The sequence below is a fragment of the Chlorocebus sabaeus genome, chromosome 23 (genome assembly GCF_047675955.1).
Source record: "Chlorocebus sabaeus isolate Y175 chromosome 23, mChlSab1.0.hap1, whole genome shotgun sequence".
Lineage (NCBI taxonomy): Eukaryota > Metazoa > Chordata > Mammalia > Primates > Cercopithecidae > Chlorocebus > Chlorocebus sabaeus.
In genome coordinates, this window is record NC_132926.1 from 40,245,902 (window position 1) to 40,267,024 (window position 21,123).

At 48.4% G+C, this 21,123-nt stretch overlaps 1 protein-coding gene across 2 annotated transcripts; it reads right to left on the minus strand.

Annotated features, from left to right (window-relative positions):
* Positions 1–2,887: 2,887 nt before the first annotated feature.
* DELE1 (DAP3 binding cell death enhancer 1) lies at positions 2,888–20,043 on the minus strand. 2 transcript variants are annotated; one of them, XM_008014772.3, is made up of 13 exons: positions 19,880–20,043; positions 19,160–19,274; positions 18,351–18,468; positions 15,590–15,737; positions 14,152–14,310; positions 13,819–13,904; positions 13,620–13,716; positions 10,472–10,614; positions 9,470–9,628; positions 9,282–9,374; positions 5,970–6,129; positions 4,271–4,510; positions 2,888–3,480 (listed from the first exon to the last, which is right to left on the minus strand). In XM_008014772.3, the coding sequence occupies exons 1-12, from the start codon at positions 19,908–19,910 to the stop codon at positions 4,272–4,274; spliced, it is 1,548 nt and encodes a 515-aa protein (XP_008012963.3). In that variant the 5' UTR covers positions 19,911–20,043; the 3' UTR covers positions 2,888–3,480; position 4,271. The 2 variants fall into 2 exon arrangements, with proteins under 2 accessions (XP_008012963.3, XP_008012961.3); XM_008014770.3 differs by having other exon boundaries at positions 13,819–13,925.
* Positions 20,044–21,123: the final 1,080 nt, after the last annotated feature.

Consider the following 21,123-nt stretch of genomic DNA (forward strand, 5'->3'; position numbering starts at 1 on the left):
ATTAAGATGACATTTAACTGAGTGGTCGCTCAAATCAGGATTTGGATCTGGGATTTAGTATGGTGGTCTTTTTAATACATCAAAGATTCTTAACCTGACGCCCTTGGTTGGACTTCAGGATCTATGAACCTGCTGAATTGCATGCAAAATTGGAAGGATATGCATTTTTTCTATGGAAAGAAGTAGGTGCTTAGATCAGATTCTCAAAGAGATTTAGGGTCCAATTAAGATTAGGAAGCACTACAATCCTCTAGGTCAGCCCTCAGCCCTGCCTTCCCTGCAGAACCTGGAGAACTCATGGGTAGAGCTGCTCCTGTTCTGAACTTTGATCAGAATGGGGGTGTATGTACGTGAGGGACGGTGTTCTCTCCTGCACCACGTATCCCCTCTTGATGAGCTGATACCGGCACTTTGCCCGATAACAGGCTCAGAGTGAGACCATGTCTATGGTGACAGAACCGGGTGTGCTAAACAGGAAGGTTACAGAAACTTCTTGACATCAGCCAAGATGTCAAAGCTGAGACTTTGGACATGCTCAAAACAGTTTCCACTGAGATGGGCTCTGTCCCCCGGGAGACTGAGGGAGCAGGCGAGCCAGCAAGCACTCAGTTAAACGTTGTCTTAATTTGGAAAGCATAGAGGCATAGAGGGACTTTTTTTTTTTTTAAATCAATAGTCAGCCGTTCTCCAGCACCAGGAGTGCAATGCAGTACTCACTCAGAGCCTGGGGGCAGCTCAGAGATTGACAGGCAGCTGCCTTGTCTGTCACCCAACTTCAGTTTGGCAGCTCACTGACCCTGCCTCTTCTCTGGCTGAAATAAGAGTGATGTGGCAACCACTACCCTTGAAACTCTGGAGAGAACCAAATCCCGCAAAAGAGAGGACAGGAGGAGGGAGAGGCTTGGCCTGGTACATAGTGTGTATCTAGAGAATAGATAAGCATTTTCTAGTTCCTACTAAATTTTGGGTACGATGGCGGAGAAGTAGTAGGACATGATCAGAAACACTCATGCAACAAACATTTTGTATTTATTGAACAATTACTAAGTGCCAGAAGTAGCACAGGGAACCGTGTGTGTTTGTGTGTGTGTGTGTGTGTGTGTGTGTGTAGGTGGCAAGTGGGGGGCAATACAGAATTATTCATTCAAGTTATTTAAAATTATTCATTCAAATTACTTGAAGTGCCTACTATGTGCTGGGTAGGCTTGGTGCTGGGCACTGGGTGGGGTGGGGGGTTGCTGAATGTATATTTACTGAACATCTGAGTGTCCCACACTATAATAGCACTAAAGATATAGTGAACCAAATAGCCTTGTTCTCATCATAGTGTCAGGATTCCCTGCAAACAGCATCTCCGGATAGGGAAACTGAGGCAGTAGAGCTTCCCACAGAGGTCTCATTGGTGAGGGTGCCAGGCTTTAACCCAGCATCCTGACCCAGGCTGGCCCTGCTGATGGGAGCCACCTCCCTCTCGTCCTCTCACACTTCCTCTGGGGCACTGATGATGAGTCATTAATAACAGAATTTTAATGGCAAAAGCACAGCAGTCCCCAGCTCTGCCAATGAAGCCCATCCCCCTGGTGCTGGATCAAGACCGCAGTGACTAACAGCCAAGGATTTTTGGTCCCTTGACAACACCTTTCTCACAACTTTGCCATCCTTCTCTTTCCACAGGAGAGGCCCTTCCTTTTTAAATTGGAGAGCTTAAAAATATCCTACCCCCAACCTTTGGTGCCCCAAATTGAATCAGTATTTAGCTCAGTAGTGACTGAGTGGGAGGGAAAGCCATTCAGGGAGGGCTGCATCTGGCCTTCACCACAGGACCCCGAGTGTCCAGACTGTGAACCAGCCCTTGGCCCCAGCTATGGCTACAAGGCAGTAGTCAGAAAATCCAAAATGACCACAGAGGGGAGGAGGCTGGGGAGTGGCTCCACAGGGAGGGCACACAGTGACACTTCATGCAGAGGGTGCCCCAGGAAGGCTCAAAAGCAATCTGTAGGGAAACAGGCTCTGGGCTCAACTCAGTGAGGGAAAACATTGGGTTAACCAACTTCTTTGCTGGAGGACTTCTTGGAACCTCAAATATGCTGATGTATATTGTGAATCTATAAAAAGGGGACGTCTGGTGCAGCGTTTCCCAAACTTATTTAACCACAGAAACCTTTTTTTATTTGTTTTTTGGCAGAGAGCTTAGTGCACTGCACAGCTTAAAAATCTGAGTTTGAAACCTCAGGTTTCCTACCCTGCACGGGGGGCCTTGCGCTCAGTGCTGGGGACACTGGAATACAAAGATAAGATCCCTGCTCCCAAGGAGTGCCATCTGTGGAAAGTGGCCATGTGCAGGGTCCAATAGCGGTGAACCAGTGTGCAGGGAAGCCCAGAAAAGGAGGCAGGGAGCAGGTGAGGAGCTGGAGCTAGAGGACACTTGGGCTCCCCAGGTGAAAGGGAGGTGCTAGCAAAGTGTGGCAGGACCACTTAGAAGTTGGGAGAGGTGGGGCGGGAAGCAGAGAGGGAAACGTGAACAACTTTCCCCCCTCAAATCTTCTTGCCTTTGAATTGGCCAAGCTGGTTGGTCTCCACTCAGTCACGGGATTGTGAGGAGTGGGCCCTCTATCCCTCCCAGCCCCCAGCCTCAACCACATCTATGCTATTCAACTTGGGTGAACATCCAGAAGCCAGGGAATAGCTATTCACAAACTCAGTAATTGGACTCATTAGCGTTGACTCAGAAATCTTTTTTTTTCCTAAGTCTCTCTCTTGGAGAAGCTTTTAAGATCCTTTAAATTGGTTAATGGAGAGTTTAGAGATGAGGACGGAGCCTCAGCTTTCAGCTCCCCCTGCCCGTCTCCCTGGCTCTTCCCAACATACTCAAGGGCAAGAGTGATGATATAATCCAATATCTGTTTTATTAAACATCTAGACATTTCTGGCACACGTTTCCCAAACGGGGACCTCAAAATCACACTCTCCAGCTCTAGGACTCCTAGCATTCAATCTACATTTACTCTCCCATGACTAGGACAGTCATAATGCTTTCACATAAAATTGCAGTCTGAACTGATGGACAAGAACCCTGGGCCAGGAGTCAGGAGGCCCAGGTCCTCATCCTGGCCCAGCGACACATAAAGTCATGCAACCATAAGCATCACTGCCTCCCGGGCCAAAGTGAGCACAAAGGTCCTCTCTGTGGTGAAATGCCCTTGCATTTGTCTTGTAAGGTAGGAGGGCAGACACCATTGCCTTTGGTATACAACTGAGGAAGCAATATAGAGTCAGGTCACTGCTTCAAGGTGACACGGCCAGGCAAGTGGCAGAGCCAGACCTGCGTCTTCACATACTTTCCTCTTCTTGATTGTACTGGCACAGGTGCTTAGCGTTTGGGGGAAGGTGGGTGGGGAACCGGCCTCTTCTTCGGGACTCAAGTTGTGATATCTCTCTGAGAACCCACAGGCTCCATCTTTAGGGCTGAAGTGAGAAGTTCTGAAAGTCAAGCAGACACATCCAGGCATTTGGGCAAGAAACGTCTTCCTTCCAAATCAAAGGGGAAATGAAAATGATTATGAGCCCATGGGGGATGAATAGAGGTGAATGGTGGAGCTAGTCTTGAGGATGGCCTAATTCAGTATTTTTAAGTGCCAGCCATTCACGGAACCGCCCCTATGATTTTTGCTCCCTCTCTGGACCTGTGCCCCCTTTTACATTGTTTTTCTTTAAACTGATTCACTTTTTTACAGTTAGCTTTATCCTAGACAGAACATCTGCCAAACTACAGCTCAATATGCTAGTCATATTTTTATATTATACATTAAATATGTAATTACTGAAATAGAAAATATTAATTTGAATACCACCTAAAATCTTCTTGTGAACCAGGGATACACACATCAGACATTGGCAAACAGCAGTACAGGATTAAGTGTGAGAAAACCAAGGCATAGGAAGGGAGAAGGTAAGTTATTTGCTCAAAGACAAAGGCTAAGGTGAGCACAAGGGTCTCTGGACCCTTCAGTAGGGCTTTTCATAGGTCACTGAATGCATCCTTTGGTGCACAGACCAGAAATGACTGTGGATGCATCCAAGGCTCATCTGTGAGGCTACCAAGTGCGGGGGAAGATCAGTCACTTACTAGCCATGTATGTGAAATTGCTTGGGAACCTAAACTCCTGCTGTAATTTCTACCTGGAAAGGGTTACTGATGCTTTATTTTTGTTATCCAACCTCCTGCTCCCTCTGGTCCCTAAGAGGCACCACGGACTATGTTTTATCTCACCTTAGCCAAAACCTAGTCTTACAACACTCCCTTCCAGTGGGTAGGGGGGTGGGAGAATAGCCCTGCTGGAGGATTCCAGGCTGGCTCCAAGATGCCCACTTCTGCAGAGGCGGCCAAGGTTCCCTGTGCTCGAGGCATGTGGTAGGCGTGAGGTTCCTGCTAGCAGGGTGTTCAAGCTGCAGAGGGAGGGGCTGGAGAAAGACTTCAGTCCTGTAACTGTCAGGTCGCTGGGCCCTGGGGCTACAAGAAGAGGTGAGAGCAACTCTTACTCATGCTGTACATTCTTGGACTCCGACTTTGGAGCCAGCACTTCTTCAAGGACTTGGTTCCCCAGGCATTGTTAACTCCCAACCCCAGTGACTCATGAGTGAGCAGGGCTCTCAGAGCCCTAGAAGGGTAATTCATGCAATCTTGGGATATTGTCTCTCCTACAAAATCATCAGAGCAGCTACCACTTGTTCAATACCTACTGTGCTGTCAGGCTGTGCTAAGTCCCTTGGAGTCATCTCATTTAACCCTATGACAATCTAATGAGTTAGGTGCTACCATTACCTTCATTTTTAGAGGTGAAGAAACTGAGGCACAAAGCCATGGAGTCCACGTTCAGTGACAGTGGGGGTTAAAACTCAGGTTTGACTGGGCGCAGTGGCTCACACCTGTAATTCCAGCACTTTACGCGTGGATCGCCTGAGGTCAGGAGTTTGAAACCAGCCTGGCCAACATGGTGAAATCCCGTCTCTACTAAAAATACAAAAAATTAGCTGGGTATTGTGGTGGGTGCCTGTAATCCCAGCTACTCGGGACACTGAGGCAGGAGAATCGCTTGAACCTGGGAGGCAGAGGTTGCAGTGAGCTGAGATCGCGCCATTGCACTCCAGCCTGGGCAACAAGAGTGAAACACCATCTCGAATAAAAATTAAAAAAAAAAAACAAACAACTCAGGTTTGTCTGACTCCAAAAGCCGCATTCTTTTTTTTTTTTTTTTTTTGAAATGGAGTCTCACTCTGTCGCCCAGGCTGGAGTGCAGTGGCACGACCTCGGCTCACTGCAAGCTCCGCCTCCCGGGTTTACGCCATTCTCCTGCCTCAGCCTCCTAAGTAGCTGGGACTACAGGCGCCCACCACCTCGCCCGGCTAGTTTTTTGTATTTTTTTAGTAGAGACGGGGTTTCACCGTGTTAGCCAGGATGGTCTCGATCTCTTGACCTCGTGATCCTCCCGTCTCGGCCTCCCAGAGTGCTGGGATTACAGGCTTGAGCCACCGTGCCCGGCCTGGTTTGTTTTTTTTTGAGACGGGGTCTCACTCTGTTGCCCAGGCCGGAGTGCAGTGGCGCGACCTCAGCTCACTGCAAGGTCCACCTCCCGGGTTCACGCCATTCTCCTGCCTCAGCCTCCTGAGTAGCCGGGACCACAGGCACCGCTAACCACGCCTAATTTTTTTTTGTATTTTTAATAGAGACGGGGTTTCACTGTGTTAGCCAGGAGGGTCTCGATCTCCTGACCTCGTGATCCGCCAGTCTTGGCCTCGCAAAGTGCTGGGATTACAGGCGTGAGCCACCGTGCCCGTCCCCAAAAGCTGCGTTCTTAGCCACCACTGGGGTTGGAAATGATTAGGAGACCAGAGACTACTGCTACCTACTACTCTGTCACAGAGTACTGAGCTCAGGGAATGAACCTGTTGGCTTGGACTTGGGTCTGTACCTGCAGCCTCCATGGAAAAGAGGGCTTGCAGCCTCTCCTGGGCGGCCTCATTTCCCAGAGCTGCTGACTGCCGGTAACATCTCAAGGCCTCTCCCAGATTCCTCTGCACACCAAGGCCTTTCTCATAGCAAATTCCAAGGTGGTACCTGCTCTGTGAGTCCTAAGGAGAAAATGGACAAACAGATACACACACGCAAGAATGAGGAACTGAAACGCTAAGGCAGGAGGAAAGTGAAGTCAGGCATGCTGGGACTTCATCCATGCAGGAACAAGACCCAGCCTTGGCCCGTCCCATAACAAGGGATCTCAACTATGAAATGCCAGAGGCTCAGAGCTCACCCAACACAAAGGAGAGGGGGATCCCTCCACCCAGGGAGATTCCAGCCAGGGCAGTGTGGAGGCTTCTCTTGCACAGGGTGGCTGAAAGCATGCACAAGGAAGACCATAGGAAACAGCCCAGTTACAGGAAACCTGGGGGTCGGGCTCCTACGTTGCCCTGAAACAGCAAGGAGGCGACGGTGGAAGGTTGTCTTCCCAAAGGCCCTGTGCCTTCCTGAATCTCTGCCTGGGAGGGCTGACAGAAAAAGCAATTCTTCTCTAAAAAGCTATGCTCGGCCTGGGCGCAGTGGCTCACACCTGTAATCCCAGCACTTTGGGAGGCCAAGGTGGTCAGATCACAAGGTCAGGAGTTGGAGACCAGGCTGCCCAACATAGTGAAACCCCATCTCTACTAAAAATACAAAAAAAATTAGGCAGGTGTGGTGGTATGCACCTGTAATCCTAACTACTCAGGAGGCTGAGGCAGGAGAATCGTGTGAACCCAGGAGGCGGAGGTTGCAGTGCGCCAAGATCACGCCACTGCACTCCAGCCAGGGCAACAGTGCAAGACTCCATGTCAAAAAAAAAAAAAAAAAAAAAAAAAAAAAAGCTATGCTCTTTGCCCCAGCTCTGGATCCTTGATTCTCTCCTCTCACTGAGAACTATGCTCCTGGTAGGAATAGGCTCAGGTAGGTAGAGGTAGAGGCTGGGTGTCCAGCTGCACAGCCAGACTGTGCTCCCATCACGGCTCTACCATTTACCAGCTGTGTTAACTCAGGCATGTGACTCTAACTCATGGTACCTCAGTTTCCTCACCTATAAAGTGGGATACTAGTAGCACCTACTTTATTACGTTGTTGCAAGGATTAAATACACTATATGAAAAGTGCTTACATTCACTATACGAATCATATTCACTCTCCCAATTAAAAAAACAAAACAGGCCAGGTGTGGTGGCTCATGCCTGTAATCCCAGCACTTTGGGAGGCCAAGGAGGGCGGATCACGAGGTCAGGAGATCGAGAACATCCTGGCTAACACGGTGAAACCTCGTCTCTACTAAAAATACAAAAAAATTAGCCAGGCATGGTGGCGGGCACCTGTAGTCCCAGCTACTTGGGAGGCTGAGACAGGAGAATGGCCTGAACCCAGGAGGCAGAGCTTGCAGTGAGCCGAGCCCGCACCACTACACTCCAGCCTGGGCGACAGAGCGAGACTCTGTCTCAAAAAAAAAAAAAAAAAAAAAAAAAAAAAAAAGAAAAAAGAAAAAAAAACGAAACAAAACAAAACATTATTGATTCCCAACCATGGTCCCATTTCTCTTCAACCCTCCGCAGTCAAATTTCTGGGAAGAGTTGTCTACACATTCTCCCCCTACTTCTATAACACACGGCAGACTCATGCCTACAGACCAGGTTACAACATAGCAGTGGACACACGTGAGGCCAAACCACCACCCCTGCATCGCTGCTCAGTACAAACCCAGAAAGACACAATTCCCTGTGGGGTGGAAGAGTGTCAGATCTGAGTCCCAATACAGTGTCACATAGCAGGTGACAGACATCCTTTTGTGCATTTCTCCTGCTAGCATGCTGGTCTGATTATCTGGTGGATACTTGGTGGCATTGGTCCCCTTTGGACAGCTACTACAGATACTTTGGGCAACTAAGAGTAGACAAGGAAAAGCATTCTGATGCCCAGGAGTTCAATGAAGCTATCAGTGTGTTGGCCAGAAAACAAAGGAAGCAGCAGTCCCCTATGTAGGGAGATTACAGTTCACACATATATTGCTTGATTTAATCTAAGACTCCTGGTCCTTCAAGATGCAACTCAAAAGATACACTGGTCAAATACACTTGAGGAATACAGCAAATTACAGATGGCCTTTTCAGTGATCTACAGTGACATAAAGCTTTGAGACTTCCTGCATGAACTGTTTAACTCAGTACTTCCCAAACCCATCTAACCATTTTTTTCCTCTTACGACTTATAAACATCCCAGAGAACTAAGGCTTCATGGAACACATCTGAATTGTCTGAATGCCAATAACCCCAGTTCGCAAACAACCAGACATCCCCACCCACCCCAAACTGAGCAGTGTTCCCTGTTTACTGTCTCCACCTGATGCGTCTTCTGATTTCCCTGGGTTACCATCACTTGTAATGATGCGTTTTTCATGTGTACAGGTCACACAGCACTGTCACACCTGTTAGTTATCTCGGTTAGATTTTGATCCTCACAACCACCCTGTGAAGTAGTGGACACGTAAGGCAAGCATTATTATGCTGATTTTACAGAGGAGGAAACAGGTTTGAATCAAGAAGTGAGCAGGCCCAGTAGTGTGCTGGTAAATGTTGAACAACTGGCTCTCAGGGAGGGAAAAAGCTCTGCTTTGTGGCGTTTAGCAATTCCTGTGGTGAAAATATTCCCACCATAGCAGATTTTTTTTTTTTTTTTTTTTTTTTTTTTTTTTTTTTTGAGACGGAGTCTCGCTCTGTCGCCCAGGCTGGAGTGCAGTGGCCGGATCTCAGCTCACTGCAAGCTCCGCCTCCCGGGTTTACGCCATTCTCCTGCCTCAGCCTCCCGAGTAGCTGGGACTCCAGGCGCCGCCACGCCGCCCGGCTAGTTTTTTGTATTTTTTAGTAGAGACGGGGTTTCACCGTGTTAGCCAAGATGGTCTCGATCTCCTGACCTCATGATCCGCCCGTCTCGGCCTCCCAAAGTGCTGGGATTACAGGCTTGAGCCACCGCGCCCGGCCCCATAGCAGATTTTAAGCCGCCAACAGCTCTCACAGCCTGGTGCAAGCCAGCTTCGGCGTTCTACTGCAACTGCCCAAGGGTCACACAGTAAGTCAGTGACAGCTAAGGCTTGAAGCCAGGCCAAGGCTCCTATCAAACAATCTCCTCAGCACAGAAGAACTCAGTACCAGTTCCAAAATCCCTTCTCTCATCAGGCTTCATCCCCAACATGCTTGCCCACTAGAGAGCTCATACCCCATTGTTGGCTGCAAGCCAAAGATATTTCACAGCTCTTTTCTCATCCAGGTAGGGCTCCTTGGTGAAAAGCACCCCGAGGAAAGCTTGGGCCTGTGGTCAAGGAGGAAGGAAAAAAAGGCACCTTGGTCACTTTCGGGCTCCACAAGCCCCAGAGACCTTGGACAGACCCTGCCAATGGCACTCACCTCTCTCAAGCCTGAGTCTGCAGCCTGCTTCACCATGGACACTGCCCTCTGCTGCTCAGGGTTCCACAAAGAGGCTGGGTCTCGTAGTAGGCACCTGGCATAGCGGTACTGAGCCAGGCTGTGGCCCTGGCTGGCAGCCAATTGATAATAAAGGACTGCCTGGGGCAAAGGGAGAAACACCCAGTCAGCTGGTAACTCTGTACATCTTTTTCTTTCAGTGAAATTTTAAAAAATTATTTTAATTAAATAATACATAATAATTATAGACTAGTCAGAAAATTCAGATAAGCCAAAATTTTAAAATATAAACCAAAAATAGAAACATAAAATCCCAAGAAATTCAGCCTCCTAAAGATCATTCTTGCTTAAAATTTTAGTGTACAGCCTTGTAAATATCTTCTCACATGTATGTGTTAGACATACACACATACATTTTAGACATCTATGCATTTGCACGCACATATGTGTGTGTGCGGGGGGGCAAAGAGAGAGAGACTTAGATCATACTATACATACTATACTACTTTATAACCTATTTTTTTTAACTTTAATGGTACACCATGAATGTCTTTCCCTGACATACATATCTAGCACATCATTTTGAGGCCCAAATAGATGTAATTAACCAGTTTTCTATTGAAGAAACTTTCAGGGTTTTTTGGGTTTTTCTGCCTTCACATACAACTCTAAGAAATACATTCTTATATATAACCTCTTTGTGCTCTTATCCCACTTTTTAAAAATTCATTAATCCATTCATCAAGATGCTATTCTAGGCTGAGGATATAGTTGCAAAGAAAAAAGGCAAAATCCCCGCCCTCCGTGAATTTTGAGTCTAAATTTCTGGAAGTTAGGAGCTTCTTTCTTATTTTTCCTTCGCAGCTTGGCTAGAACCAAGTGGAGAAAAGAAGCCAAACTTTCCCCCATCCCTGCCCACTGCTCATTTCTAGACATCAATCTCAGCAGCCCAGCACGGGGGGGGGCTTGGGGGAAGGGGAATACCTTGCTAATGTCTCTGGGGGTGCCTCTGCCATGCTCATGACACAAGCCCGCATTGTACTGCGCTTTGCTGTAGCCGCGGGCTGCAGCTTTCTGGAAGTAAGAAAAGGCTGCCATGTAGTCGCCACTCTTCATGTTCTCCGTCCCTGTAAGAAGGCACAGGGCACAAACACTCACAGCTTCCTCAGTGAACCTCCCCACACCCTCAGCCAGGTACCTACAGACTCCACATCTGATTCTCCTCCCTTTCTTTTTTTGTGCCAGACACTTTACATATATATATATATGTTTTTGTTTTTTTTTTTGAGATGGAGTCTTGCTCTGTTGCCCAGGCTGGAATGCAGTGACACAATCTCGACTCACTACAACCTCCACCTTCTAGGTTCAAACGATTCTCCTGCCTCAGCCTCCCAAGTAGCTGGAATTACAGATGCCTGCCCCCATGCCTGGCTAACTTTTGTATTTCTAGTAGAGATTGGATTTCACCATGTTGGCAAGGCTCGTCTCAAACTCTTGACCTCAGGCGATCCACCTGCCTTGGCTTCCCAAAGCATTGGGATTACAGGCGTGAGCCACTGTGTCCAGCTCTTTGCATATATTTCTATCCTCTGAATATTTCACTGGTTTGCCATAGACAGCAGTGGGTTCTGCCCTGCTATAAACCACTCCTCCTTCTCTTGGTAATAGCATTTAGATTTCCCGAACAACCTGTCCCCTAGTGCAGTCAATCAATGTGCTTGTGTTCTTCCTAACCACGGAGGTTCTTTCTCAGGCATCTGAACCTTGATCTGGTTGGGACAAGGAGAGAAAACAGCCCTTGTAGGTTTATTCTGACAGCAGCACTCTGAAGATACTGTCTATCAGCTGCTGCCTCTTGGGTCTCTGGAGCTTCCCTGATTCCTGTCCTTTCTGAGGCTTGGCAGGTCAATAGATCCCAAAAGATTCCTTTTGTGCTTAAGTTAGCCAGCGTGGGTTTAGGTTGCTCATAACCAACAAACCCTAACTGATACAAGTGATACCGTTAATCTTGTTTTATGAAGAAATTGGGAGCGGTAATACAGCAGTGTCAAGACCTGAATGCAGGCACGTCCAACTCTAAAGCCCATGCTCTTTTCATTGCCCAAACAAAGAGGAAACAGGAAAGGATCAGGGCACGGCCAATTCTCAACTCAAAGCCTTGGCTCCAACTGTCTCTCCTGCCTGGGATCTTTCTTTCCACCTCCACCATCAAAGCTCCCATCCTGTGTCTGCTCTAGAATCTTCAGACCACACTCAGGCTTTAAACACTTTTTTGGCACTTACTTAATATACCAAGCCTTTTCTACAAACTAAACTGTTTCAAAAGAACAAGTCCTGTCTCCTCAATTAGACTGTAAAATCCTGGAGGCAGAAGCAGAAAAAGAATGTAGAAGAAATAACTTCGCCGAGAGTGAAGGCACCATACAAATGCAAAACATGATTATGGCTTATGCTCCTTTTGTGTTCTGCCACCGTTCCAAGTGCTTGCTGAATACATGAATATATGAATGAAGGGATGGGCAAGAAAATTCTGAGAAGAGACTCTTTGCCCATCAAAATCACATAAAGCTAATGAGGGAGAAACCAGGTTCCATTCAGCCAGCAGTGAATTAAATAAAGTTGCCTCCCTGCTGCCTGCAAACTCACTGTCCAGGGTTCACAGAGCCATCTGCCACTGGGGAAAAGACTCAAGAGCGCAAAGGATCCCACCATCCTCCTGTTTCCCACCTGGCTCATTAATATACCCAGATCCATCTACTCTTCTTGCTCTCTCCTTTCTCTCTTCTAGACCATGCCATCGACAGGTTTTGTTTAGCTGTCACCAACAGCGCCTACCTGGTCTCCTTTTTTCCCTCTGGCAATCCTACAATCCATGTCTGTCTACATGGCAGCCAGAGAGATCTTTGGAAAAGTACATCAGATCATGTGACTGCCCCCTTTCCAGCTCAAAGCCCTCCAAAGACTTCCTGTCTCACTTAGAAAATCCACACTCTTTACTGTAGCTCAGAAGACCTCACCTGATCTGACCCCTGCCTGCTTTTCTGGCGTTATCTCCTTCAGCCCTTCTCAAGATCTCTAAGCTCCAGCCACACTCACCTTTCTTTTGTTCCCTTAGCAATCAAAATCCAATCCTGCCTCAGGATTTTTGCGCTTACTTTTCCCATCACTTGGAAAGCTTTCTCTAGATTGAAACAAAAGTGGCTATTCTTGTGACAGGTCTTAGATCAAAGGTCTTCTGCTCAGTGAGGACTTCTAAATCAAAACTGCTCCTTGTTCAAGTCACTAACACATTCCTTTGTTTTATTTTCTTCATAACATCTATCAATATCTGAAATTCTCTTTTTATTTGTTTTTCAATTATTGTTTTTCTGCTCCCTGAGAATAAGGACTTTGTCTTGTAAATCACTGTATCCCCACTACCTAAAATAGGAACTGGCAAAGGGTAAATACTCAATAAATTTGTTGTGAGTGAATCGCAGCCTCTTGCCTATCTGCCCACTAGACCCCAGCAGATGCTGTGGGGAGTCTGAGTCTCCACATTAGAAGGCCTAAAAGGAGCCTAGCTATTGCAGAGACCAGGACAAACGGTGGAAGGGTGTTTGGAGTCCCCACATGAGGGTAAGAGGTTCCTGTTCACATATTGAGGGTCTGCTCCAAACCCCAGGAGCCTGTTCTTTCCTAAGTGTGGCAGAGAATGCTGTGTGCCCTCCAAGACGTATTTTCTCCTTCATACACAGTAACTAGTCTCCTCGGTGGCGAGGTGTGGCCACGTGCCTACATTCTGGATAAGGATTTGTGCAACGTCTAGATTAAAGGGAAGGAGTGATCCTTTAGCGTCCCTACCTTGCCCCTTCCAGCTGGCTAGAATATGGACAGGAGGACAGGAGCTGGAACTGCCAAACTGTGCCTCAAGTTGGGAGCCAGTTTTAAAATGGCAGGACACATTTGCGTAAGAATGGGTCCCTGCCACGCCAGATTTGGTCTACCTACCTGGGACCAAATAAAATCTCCCTACCTGGGAGAAAATAAAATCTCTCGTTTAAGCCACTCCCTATCCTGACTATATCTGACCTACCCCATACCCTTTCCATTTTCCCACCCTCCTGCCTTGAGGCAGGGTCCATTTGGTTACCCAGGAAGTTGAAAGCGATAGAAACACTGAGCTGGAAGATCTGCTGAATGGAAGTCACAGCCTCCTCAAGGGAAAGAGTTTTTGATTTATCTTGTTCCTGGAAAAGAAATATAAAGACTTACCAAGGGATGGTTTACTGGGATTGCCACCTGCCCAAGAGAATGTTATGAGGAGCCAGGTGGCCAAATCTGGATAATACCTTTTCACCAGTGGGCTGAGGCTGGGCTGGTTTTGCCTTGGACTCGATGCTGCCACTGGCATGCAGGAAGCCAAAATCAATGGGACCTGCAAGGGAAAGGCCGACACCTGGCCAGGGCAAAGGAGAAAGTTGTACTTCTTTTCTCCGACTCTTCCAATCTACACAGGCTTTCCATCCAGCACCCTCACCAGGAACCGAAATAACCCTGAATCACCTCACAAGGCATGGGACCTCACAGGAATGCCAATTCCCTTCACAGCAACCAACATCCCTCTGCCCAGTTTGCCACCACCACCCCCTGCCTTCTGCTGATTCCATGAGGCAGGGACATACCTTCCTCAGAGGGGTCCTGAGGACGAGCTGCTCTCAAGGAGTTATGTGAGAAGTTCTGGGGCTGAGCTGAGGCTTCTTCCTGGCCAAGCCTGGGCTCCCTGAGGCCAGTGTGCCTGGGAGCTGGGCAATCAGGGCTGGGGAGGACGTGTTGTCGCAGTGCTGGAAAGAGACAGCAAGAGTAGTCAGGTCTGGGCCAGGCACAGTGGCTCACACCTATAATCCCAGCACCTTGGGAGGCCTAGGCGGGTGGATCACCTGAGGTCAGCAGCTCAAGACCAGCCTAGTCAACATGGTGAAACCCCATCTGTACTAAAAATACAAAAATTAGCGGGTTGCAGTAGCACACACCTGTAATCCCAGCTACTCGGGAGGCTGAGGCAGGAAAATTGCTTGAACTCAGGAGGCGGAGGGTGCAGTGAGCCAAGATCACGCCACTACTCCAGCCTGAGTGAGAGCAAAACTCTGTCTCAAAAGAAAAAAAAAGAGTGATCAGGTCAGAAGAGGATCAGTGCAGGCTGCTCGGGCTTGACTAAGTCCTCCCTGAGGTTTTAGAGGCCATAGGAAAAATTTTGAAACTCCTGTGATACTTCCTTCACATTCCTCCTCCTCTGTTTCCTTGGCTTCCCCTCCAGAGGAGTCTAGAGGGGCCTGTATTTGTGCTGATCTCCCACCCTAAGCATCAATCAATCCTCTGCCTAAATTCTTCAGTGGCAGGGAGGCACCTACCTTACTCACTGTTGTAGCCCCAGTACCTAGCACTTTCTTTGATATCAATATTGCCAATGATTATCATCATAATAAGGATAAGAACTAATGCTTAAACTAATAATTACTACACACTTACTATGTGCCAGGCACTGCCCTAAGTCCTTGACATGTATTAACTCATTTAGTCCTCCCAAGAAACCTATGGGGTGGGTTTTAGTATTACCCCAATTTATAGATGAAGAAACTGAGGCAGAAGGAAGTTAAAAGTGACTTGTTTAGGGACATAAGACTAGTATGCAGCAGTTTTGGGATTTGAACTTCTAGAATCTGACTCTAGAGCCTCAACTACTAGGCTATGTTGCCTCTGCACCATGGCACATAATAGGTGCTCAATAAAGATTCATTTATTGATGAATGACTGAGTGACTGACCAGAGAATAATTTAACTGGTTGAATGTGGGCCAGGAAGCCACACCCAGAATCTAAAGTAGTCTGGACCCTGCGGGGCTCCCTTGGTTGGAGGTGATGGGAGGAAATGGAAAGATACTGAGGGGTAGGTGTGGCCCACACCCTGGGTGGATAGAACTTCCCCACATTCCTCTTCCTCTGACTTCAGATAGGAAAGGCAAGGAGCTGCTGATGGCTCTTTTCCTGAGGTGTGTCCAGAGACGCTTCCTGGCCCAGAGAAACTCCCAGCCCAGCCCTCCTGTCCCCAGGACTGAGAACTCACAGGAGCAGGGGTGCCACAAGGGAGATGAGAGGAAACGGTCCAGGGGACTGTGCCAGGAGCAGTGTTCTACCCGCGGAGGTCCTGCTGGCAGGGATGCCCGGAAGTGGATCTGCCTTGCCAGCTGCAGGGCCAGCACGGCCAAAGTGCCCTGGGAAAGACAGCACATTAAGGACACGGTCCTTCACCAGTCAACTCCATCAGACCCGGCCTTACACACAAACATCACTTCCTCAGGAAATCCAGGTGGCACAGCTCCCCGACTACAAACTTTCCCAACACCCTAACTTCTCTGGAGCCCTGACCACACCGGCATTTAAACAATCATCTCCACAGTTATTTATCTAAGGTCTGTCTCTCCTGTTAGTCTATAAGCACAACATGGGCAGGGACCATGTATGTTTCACTCACCAATGTATCTCTGGTGCAAAAGTATAGCACAGTGCTAAAATATAGTAGGGATCTAATAAGTACAAACTGAATAAATGCTTGATCAAGTGACTAAATAAGCAAAGACTAGGCAGGCAAAAAGATAACGGGGTAGGTTGGCACCCAGTTGCAAATATAGCAACAGGTCAGAGTTCCTCATTAGGTTCTCTTTCCAGTCTTGTACAACCCCTCCCTCCACCAACTCCCATTCCCCTAATCAAGTCATCCCAGCACACACACATCTCCAGGTGTAAGCTTTGTAAAGGTGTTTCTTCTCTGACAGGTCTGCAGAAGACCTGAGCTAGCTCTTATCCCAGAGACTGCTTGGTTTTCCCTGTCTCCGGTCTCCTTGTGTTATGCTTAAGAAGGTTGCCTCAGGGTCGGGCGCAGTGGCTCATGCCAGTAATCCCAACACTTGGGAAGCTGATGCAGGCGGATCACTTAAGGCCAGGAATTCAAGACTGGCCAACATGGAGAAACTCCATTCTACTAAAAAATACAAGAATTAGCTGGGTGTGGTGGCACACACCTGTAATCCCAGCCACTCAGGAGGCTGAGGCATGAAAATTGCTTGAACCTGGGAAGCAGGGGTTGCAGTAAGCCAGGATCGCACCACTGCAGTCCAGACTAAAAAAACACTGAGGTTGATCCAGATACTTACTTGTCGCTACAGGCACTGCATACAATAGCAAGTAAGACAAACATAGTTTCTACCCTCATGAAGTTTATACCTTGTATTTAAAAAGACAACACACAAGTACAGAGAGAAATGAATACAATAACTACTAATGATGCTAAATGCCAAGAAGGAAACCAATCAGGGAGCTACACAGAGCATAAGAGGGGTCCTGACAAGACAAGGAGTCAGGGAAAGCTTCTCTGTGGGGGTGACATGTGAGATAAGGCCAGAAGAAAAGGCACCAGCATTGTGAAGAACAGAGACAAGTATCTATGGTACTGAGGACAGCTTGCAGACCCTTTCATATGAGCAGTAGTGACAGAGCACAGGGATGGCATTGGGACTTCTGGAATCCAGGCCCACTTCCTACTTCTCACTATGGGACAGCCCTAGGGCTCAGATCTTCTCTGGCAACATGGGAAAATGCTCCTCTCTTCAGGGTGTGATATGGCCTTAGTACACAGCTCCTCAGAGAGAGGTAACCCTGTCATGGAGACATCCCAGGCTCAGCTCTGCTGATGTCACCAATTTGCAGATTGAGAAAGCCAGGGGTCACAGAGGTCAAGTCATTTGTCCAAAGTACACAGCATGAAAGCAGCAGGGATGAGCTGTGACAAACATAAGAGTGATGTGTGTGTCAACTTCATTCAGAAGACCTCATAAGCAGAACTTTTACCTGGAGCGTTGCCTGAAAAGCAAAGACTCTGCCCTATGAGACCTAGTATTCACTACTAAGAATCTGACCTTATAGATCAGTTTCAACAAATATCTATTGAGTAACTATTATGGGCTAGGCTCTAATACAGCAACCAAGCAGTAGAACATGAACTCCAGAGTTAAATCTGGCTCCTCCACTTAACAGGTATGAGACCCTATGCATGTTACCTAATATTGCAGAGCCTGAGATTCCTCATCTGTAAAACAAAGGTGATATTTCCCTTGTAAAAATTTTGTAATGATCACACAAGATAATGCATGTATAATACTTTACATTAATAAATAATGCTATGAGGGCGCAGTGGCTCACGCCTATAATCCCAGCACTTTGGGAGGTCGGGGTGGGTGAATCACTAGGTCAGGAATTCGAGACCAGCCTGGCCAAAATGGTGAAACCCCATCTCTACTAACAACACAAAAATTAGCCAGGCGTGGTAGCACGTGCCTGTAATCCCAGCTACTTGGGAGGCTGAGGCAGGAGAATTGCTTGAACCAGGGAGACAGAGGTTGCAGTGAGCCGAGATCATGCCACTGCACTTCAGCCTGGGTGACAGAGCAAGACTCTGTCTCAGAAAAAAAAAATAAAACTAATTAAAAAATAAATAATTTTAAAAATGATGCAATGTATTATTATTTATTGTAAGATCCATGAAGGCAAGAATGTATCTATCTTGTTCTCTGCTATGTCTGTAGTGCCTAGCAAAAATGCCTGGCCCAGAGAAGGTGTTAAATAAACGTTTACTGAATGAAATGAGGAAAACATACATGGCAGGGGTGGGGAAAGTGGCAATATCCACTTGAATATGCTCCAATACCATGGGTTACTTGTTAAATGGACACAGTGGTTCCCTAGCCCTTGTTTCCAGGGTAGGCTGTATATCCATGCAGGATCATTCTCATCTACACTGAAGGTCAAGGACAAGGCTGGGGAAGCCTTACCCAAGATATGGCATCCCACAGGGTGTTCGGGGAGACACGGGCAGACATCCATTGGAAGGCATCCTTCCATCCATGGGACCTTGGACCCCCACTCGTGCCTGGGCCATGTGGACCCGACCTAGATGATGAAATAAGAGGCTGTCAAGTAGGGGCAAAGGGAGACCAGGGACTGGGCGCGGTGGCTCAAGCCTGTAATCCCAGCAATTTGGGAGGCTGAGGTGTGTGGATCACGAGGTCAGGAGTTCAAGACCAGCCTGGTCAAGATGGTGAAACCCCGTCTCTACTAAAAATATAAAAATTGGCTGGGCGCAGTGGCTCACACCTGTAATCCCAGCACTATGGGAGGCTGAGGCAGGCGGATCACAAGATCAGGAGATCAATACCATCCTTGCTAACATGGTGAAACCCCATGTCTATTAAAAATACAAAAAAAAATTAGCCGGGCGTGATGGTACACGCCTGAAATCCCAGCTACTTGGGAGAATCGCTTGAACCCAGGAGGCGGAGTTTGCAGTGCGCCGAGATAGCGCCACTGCACTCCAGCCTGGGCGACAGAGCAAGACTCCGTCTCAAAAAAATAAAATAAAATAAAATAAAAATTAGTAGGGCGTGGGGACTGGTGCCTGTAATCCCAGCTACTCGGGAGGCTGAGGCAGCAAATTGCTTGAATCCGGGAGGCGGAGACTGCAGTGAGCCGAGATTGCGCCACTGCACTCCAGCCTTGGTGACAGAATGTGACTCTGTCTCAAAAAAAAAAAAAAAAGGGGAGACCAGGGGAGGAAATGAGTGGCAAAATGGCGGTATCTTACCTGTCAAGGTTAGGCACAGGAACCAGCAAAGTGGAGGAGGTAGTCTGAGGCCCATCTGGGCTGGTGGACTTAGGAGTCACCCTCCAGAGGCTAGGTCCCAGCGTACGGGGAAGAGCTGAAGAGAACCAAAACTCAGGCACCTCAACAAGAACCCAGGAATCACTGTCATCTGCCTCAGCAGAGGTTCTTAAACATGGATACACATGGGAATCTTTTATCTACTACAGATTCTAGGGTAGTACCCCAGAACCAACAAACTAAGATTTCTCAGGGTGGAGCATCCACATTTTTTTAAAACACCCATGTGATTCTGCTGCTCTCCTACAGATGCCAACCACTTTTCTAAGATAACCAACCGTTCATACACATACTCTCACTAATGTTTGCGTCTCTTTGTCTCTAAACCCCTCCTCTCTTCACTGGCTATGCCTACTCCATTGGCCCCTAATCGTCTTTCATTCATTCAGTCCACCATCTCCTGCCATTGGACTCCACCCCCTCCCAACAGTCCCACCATCTCCTTGGACTCCACCCTCTTCTCGCTAGGCCCACCCACATCTCAAATTCCAACAACCCCTGACTTCCCCGCCCTCTTTCAGGCCCCACCTTCCTTAGTTCTAACCCCGCCCGCAATCGCTTCGGCTGTTTCCTCGGGCCCGCCCCCACTCCAGTTCGATCTTTGCGGCCTAGAGTGATGCTGGCCGCTGGGACGTCCCTTACCTCGGCCCAGGAGTCCCGGGAGGCGCCACATGTCGCTGCCGGCACCATAGAGAGCTCGCAGCCGAAAGGGCGAGGCCAAACCTCGGGACAGCGGCTACAGACGCCGCTGCAGTGCCCCGAGCAGCCGAGTCCCCGAGGAAGCTTTGAGCCGGCCAATTAGAAGGGAGCCCGACCGGAAAGACGGCGCTACAGGGAGGAAGTGCAGGGCGGAGGCGTATTCTGGGCCAGCGGGGAGGTGACGTGCCGCAAGGGCATGGGGATGTGAGCCCAGGCTTCCGTGGGGGTTGTCCTTGGCGTACCCAAGCAGAGGCTGGGGACTGCAGGTGGCGAAGCGAGCCGCTCGGAAGCAGGAACCTTGAGAAGCGGTGCTAGAGCGACTTCGGGGGAGCAAGAGGACCTTGCAGACCGTGAGGCCGCGAACGAGGAAAGGATTCCCCAGGCCCTAGGCTTGAGGAAGTGGGAGTAACCAGGCTCCGTGGGCGGAGGAGAGGACCCCCAGGGTCCCACAAGTGAAGCCAATAGGCCGAGTTTCCGTCCAAGGCCACCTGCCTGGAGATGCTAGGCCAGGGCCCGACTGCGACGAGAAACCGCACGGAGCAAGACTTTGATTCTGGCTTCTAGCTCGGGCCCAGCTTTGTCTCACTGTGCAGCTTCATGTCAGCCCCTTACCTTGTCAGGGCCCCAATCCGCGCCAGATAGGGTCAAATGGAATAACTGGCCTGACAGGCTGAGATTCTTGGGTAGCTCCTTTAAAAATACCTGACACACCACCCGCGCCCTATTAGAACCCTCGTCTTCAGACGTGGCAAAAGTTATGTATGTGTTTGTTCTTTTGTGGAAAAGAATAATTCCGGCCAGGCGCGGTGGCCCAGGCCTGTAATCCCAGCACTTTGGGAGGCCGAAGCGGGCGGATCACCTGAGGTCAGGAGTTCGAGACCAGCCTGGCCAATATGGTGAAACCCCGTCTCTACTAAAAATACAAAAATTAGCTGCGCGTGATGGTGGGCGCCTGTAATCCCAGCTGCTCCGGAGGCTGAGGCAGGAGAATTGCTTGAACCCGGGAGGCGGAGGTTGCAGTGAGCTGAGATCACACCTGGGTGAGATTGAGACTCCATCTCGGGGAGGAAAAAAAAAAAAAAATAGTTCCTTTCGCCACACTTGAATTCGTGAAATAACGGAGCTCACATTCAAGTGTAACATGTTTAGATTTTCTCCCTATCCCCTTTCTCCAGGTATGTGACTTT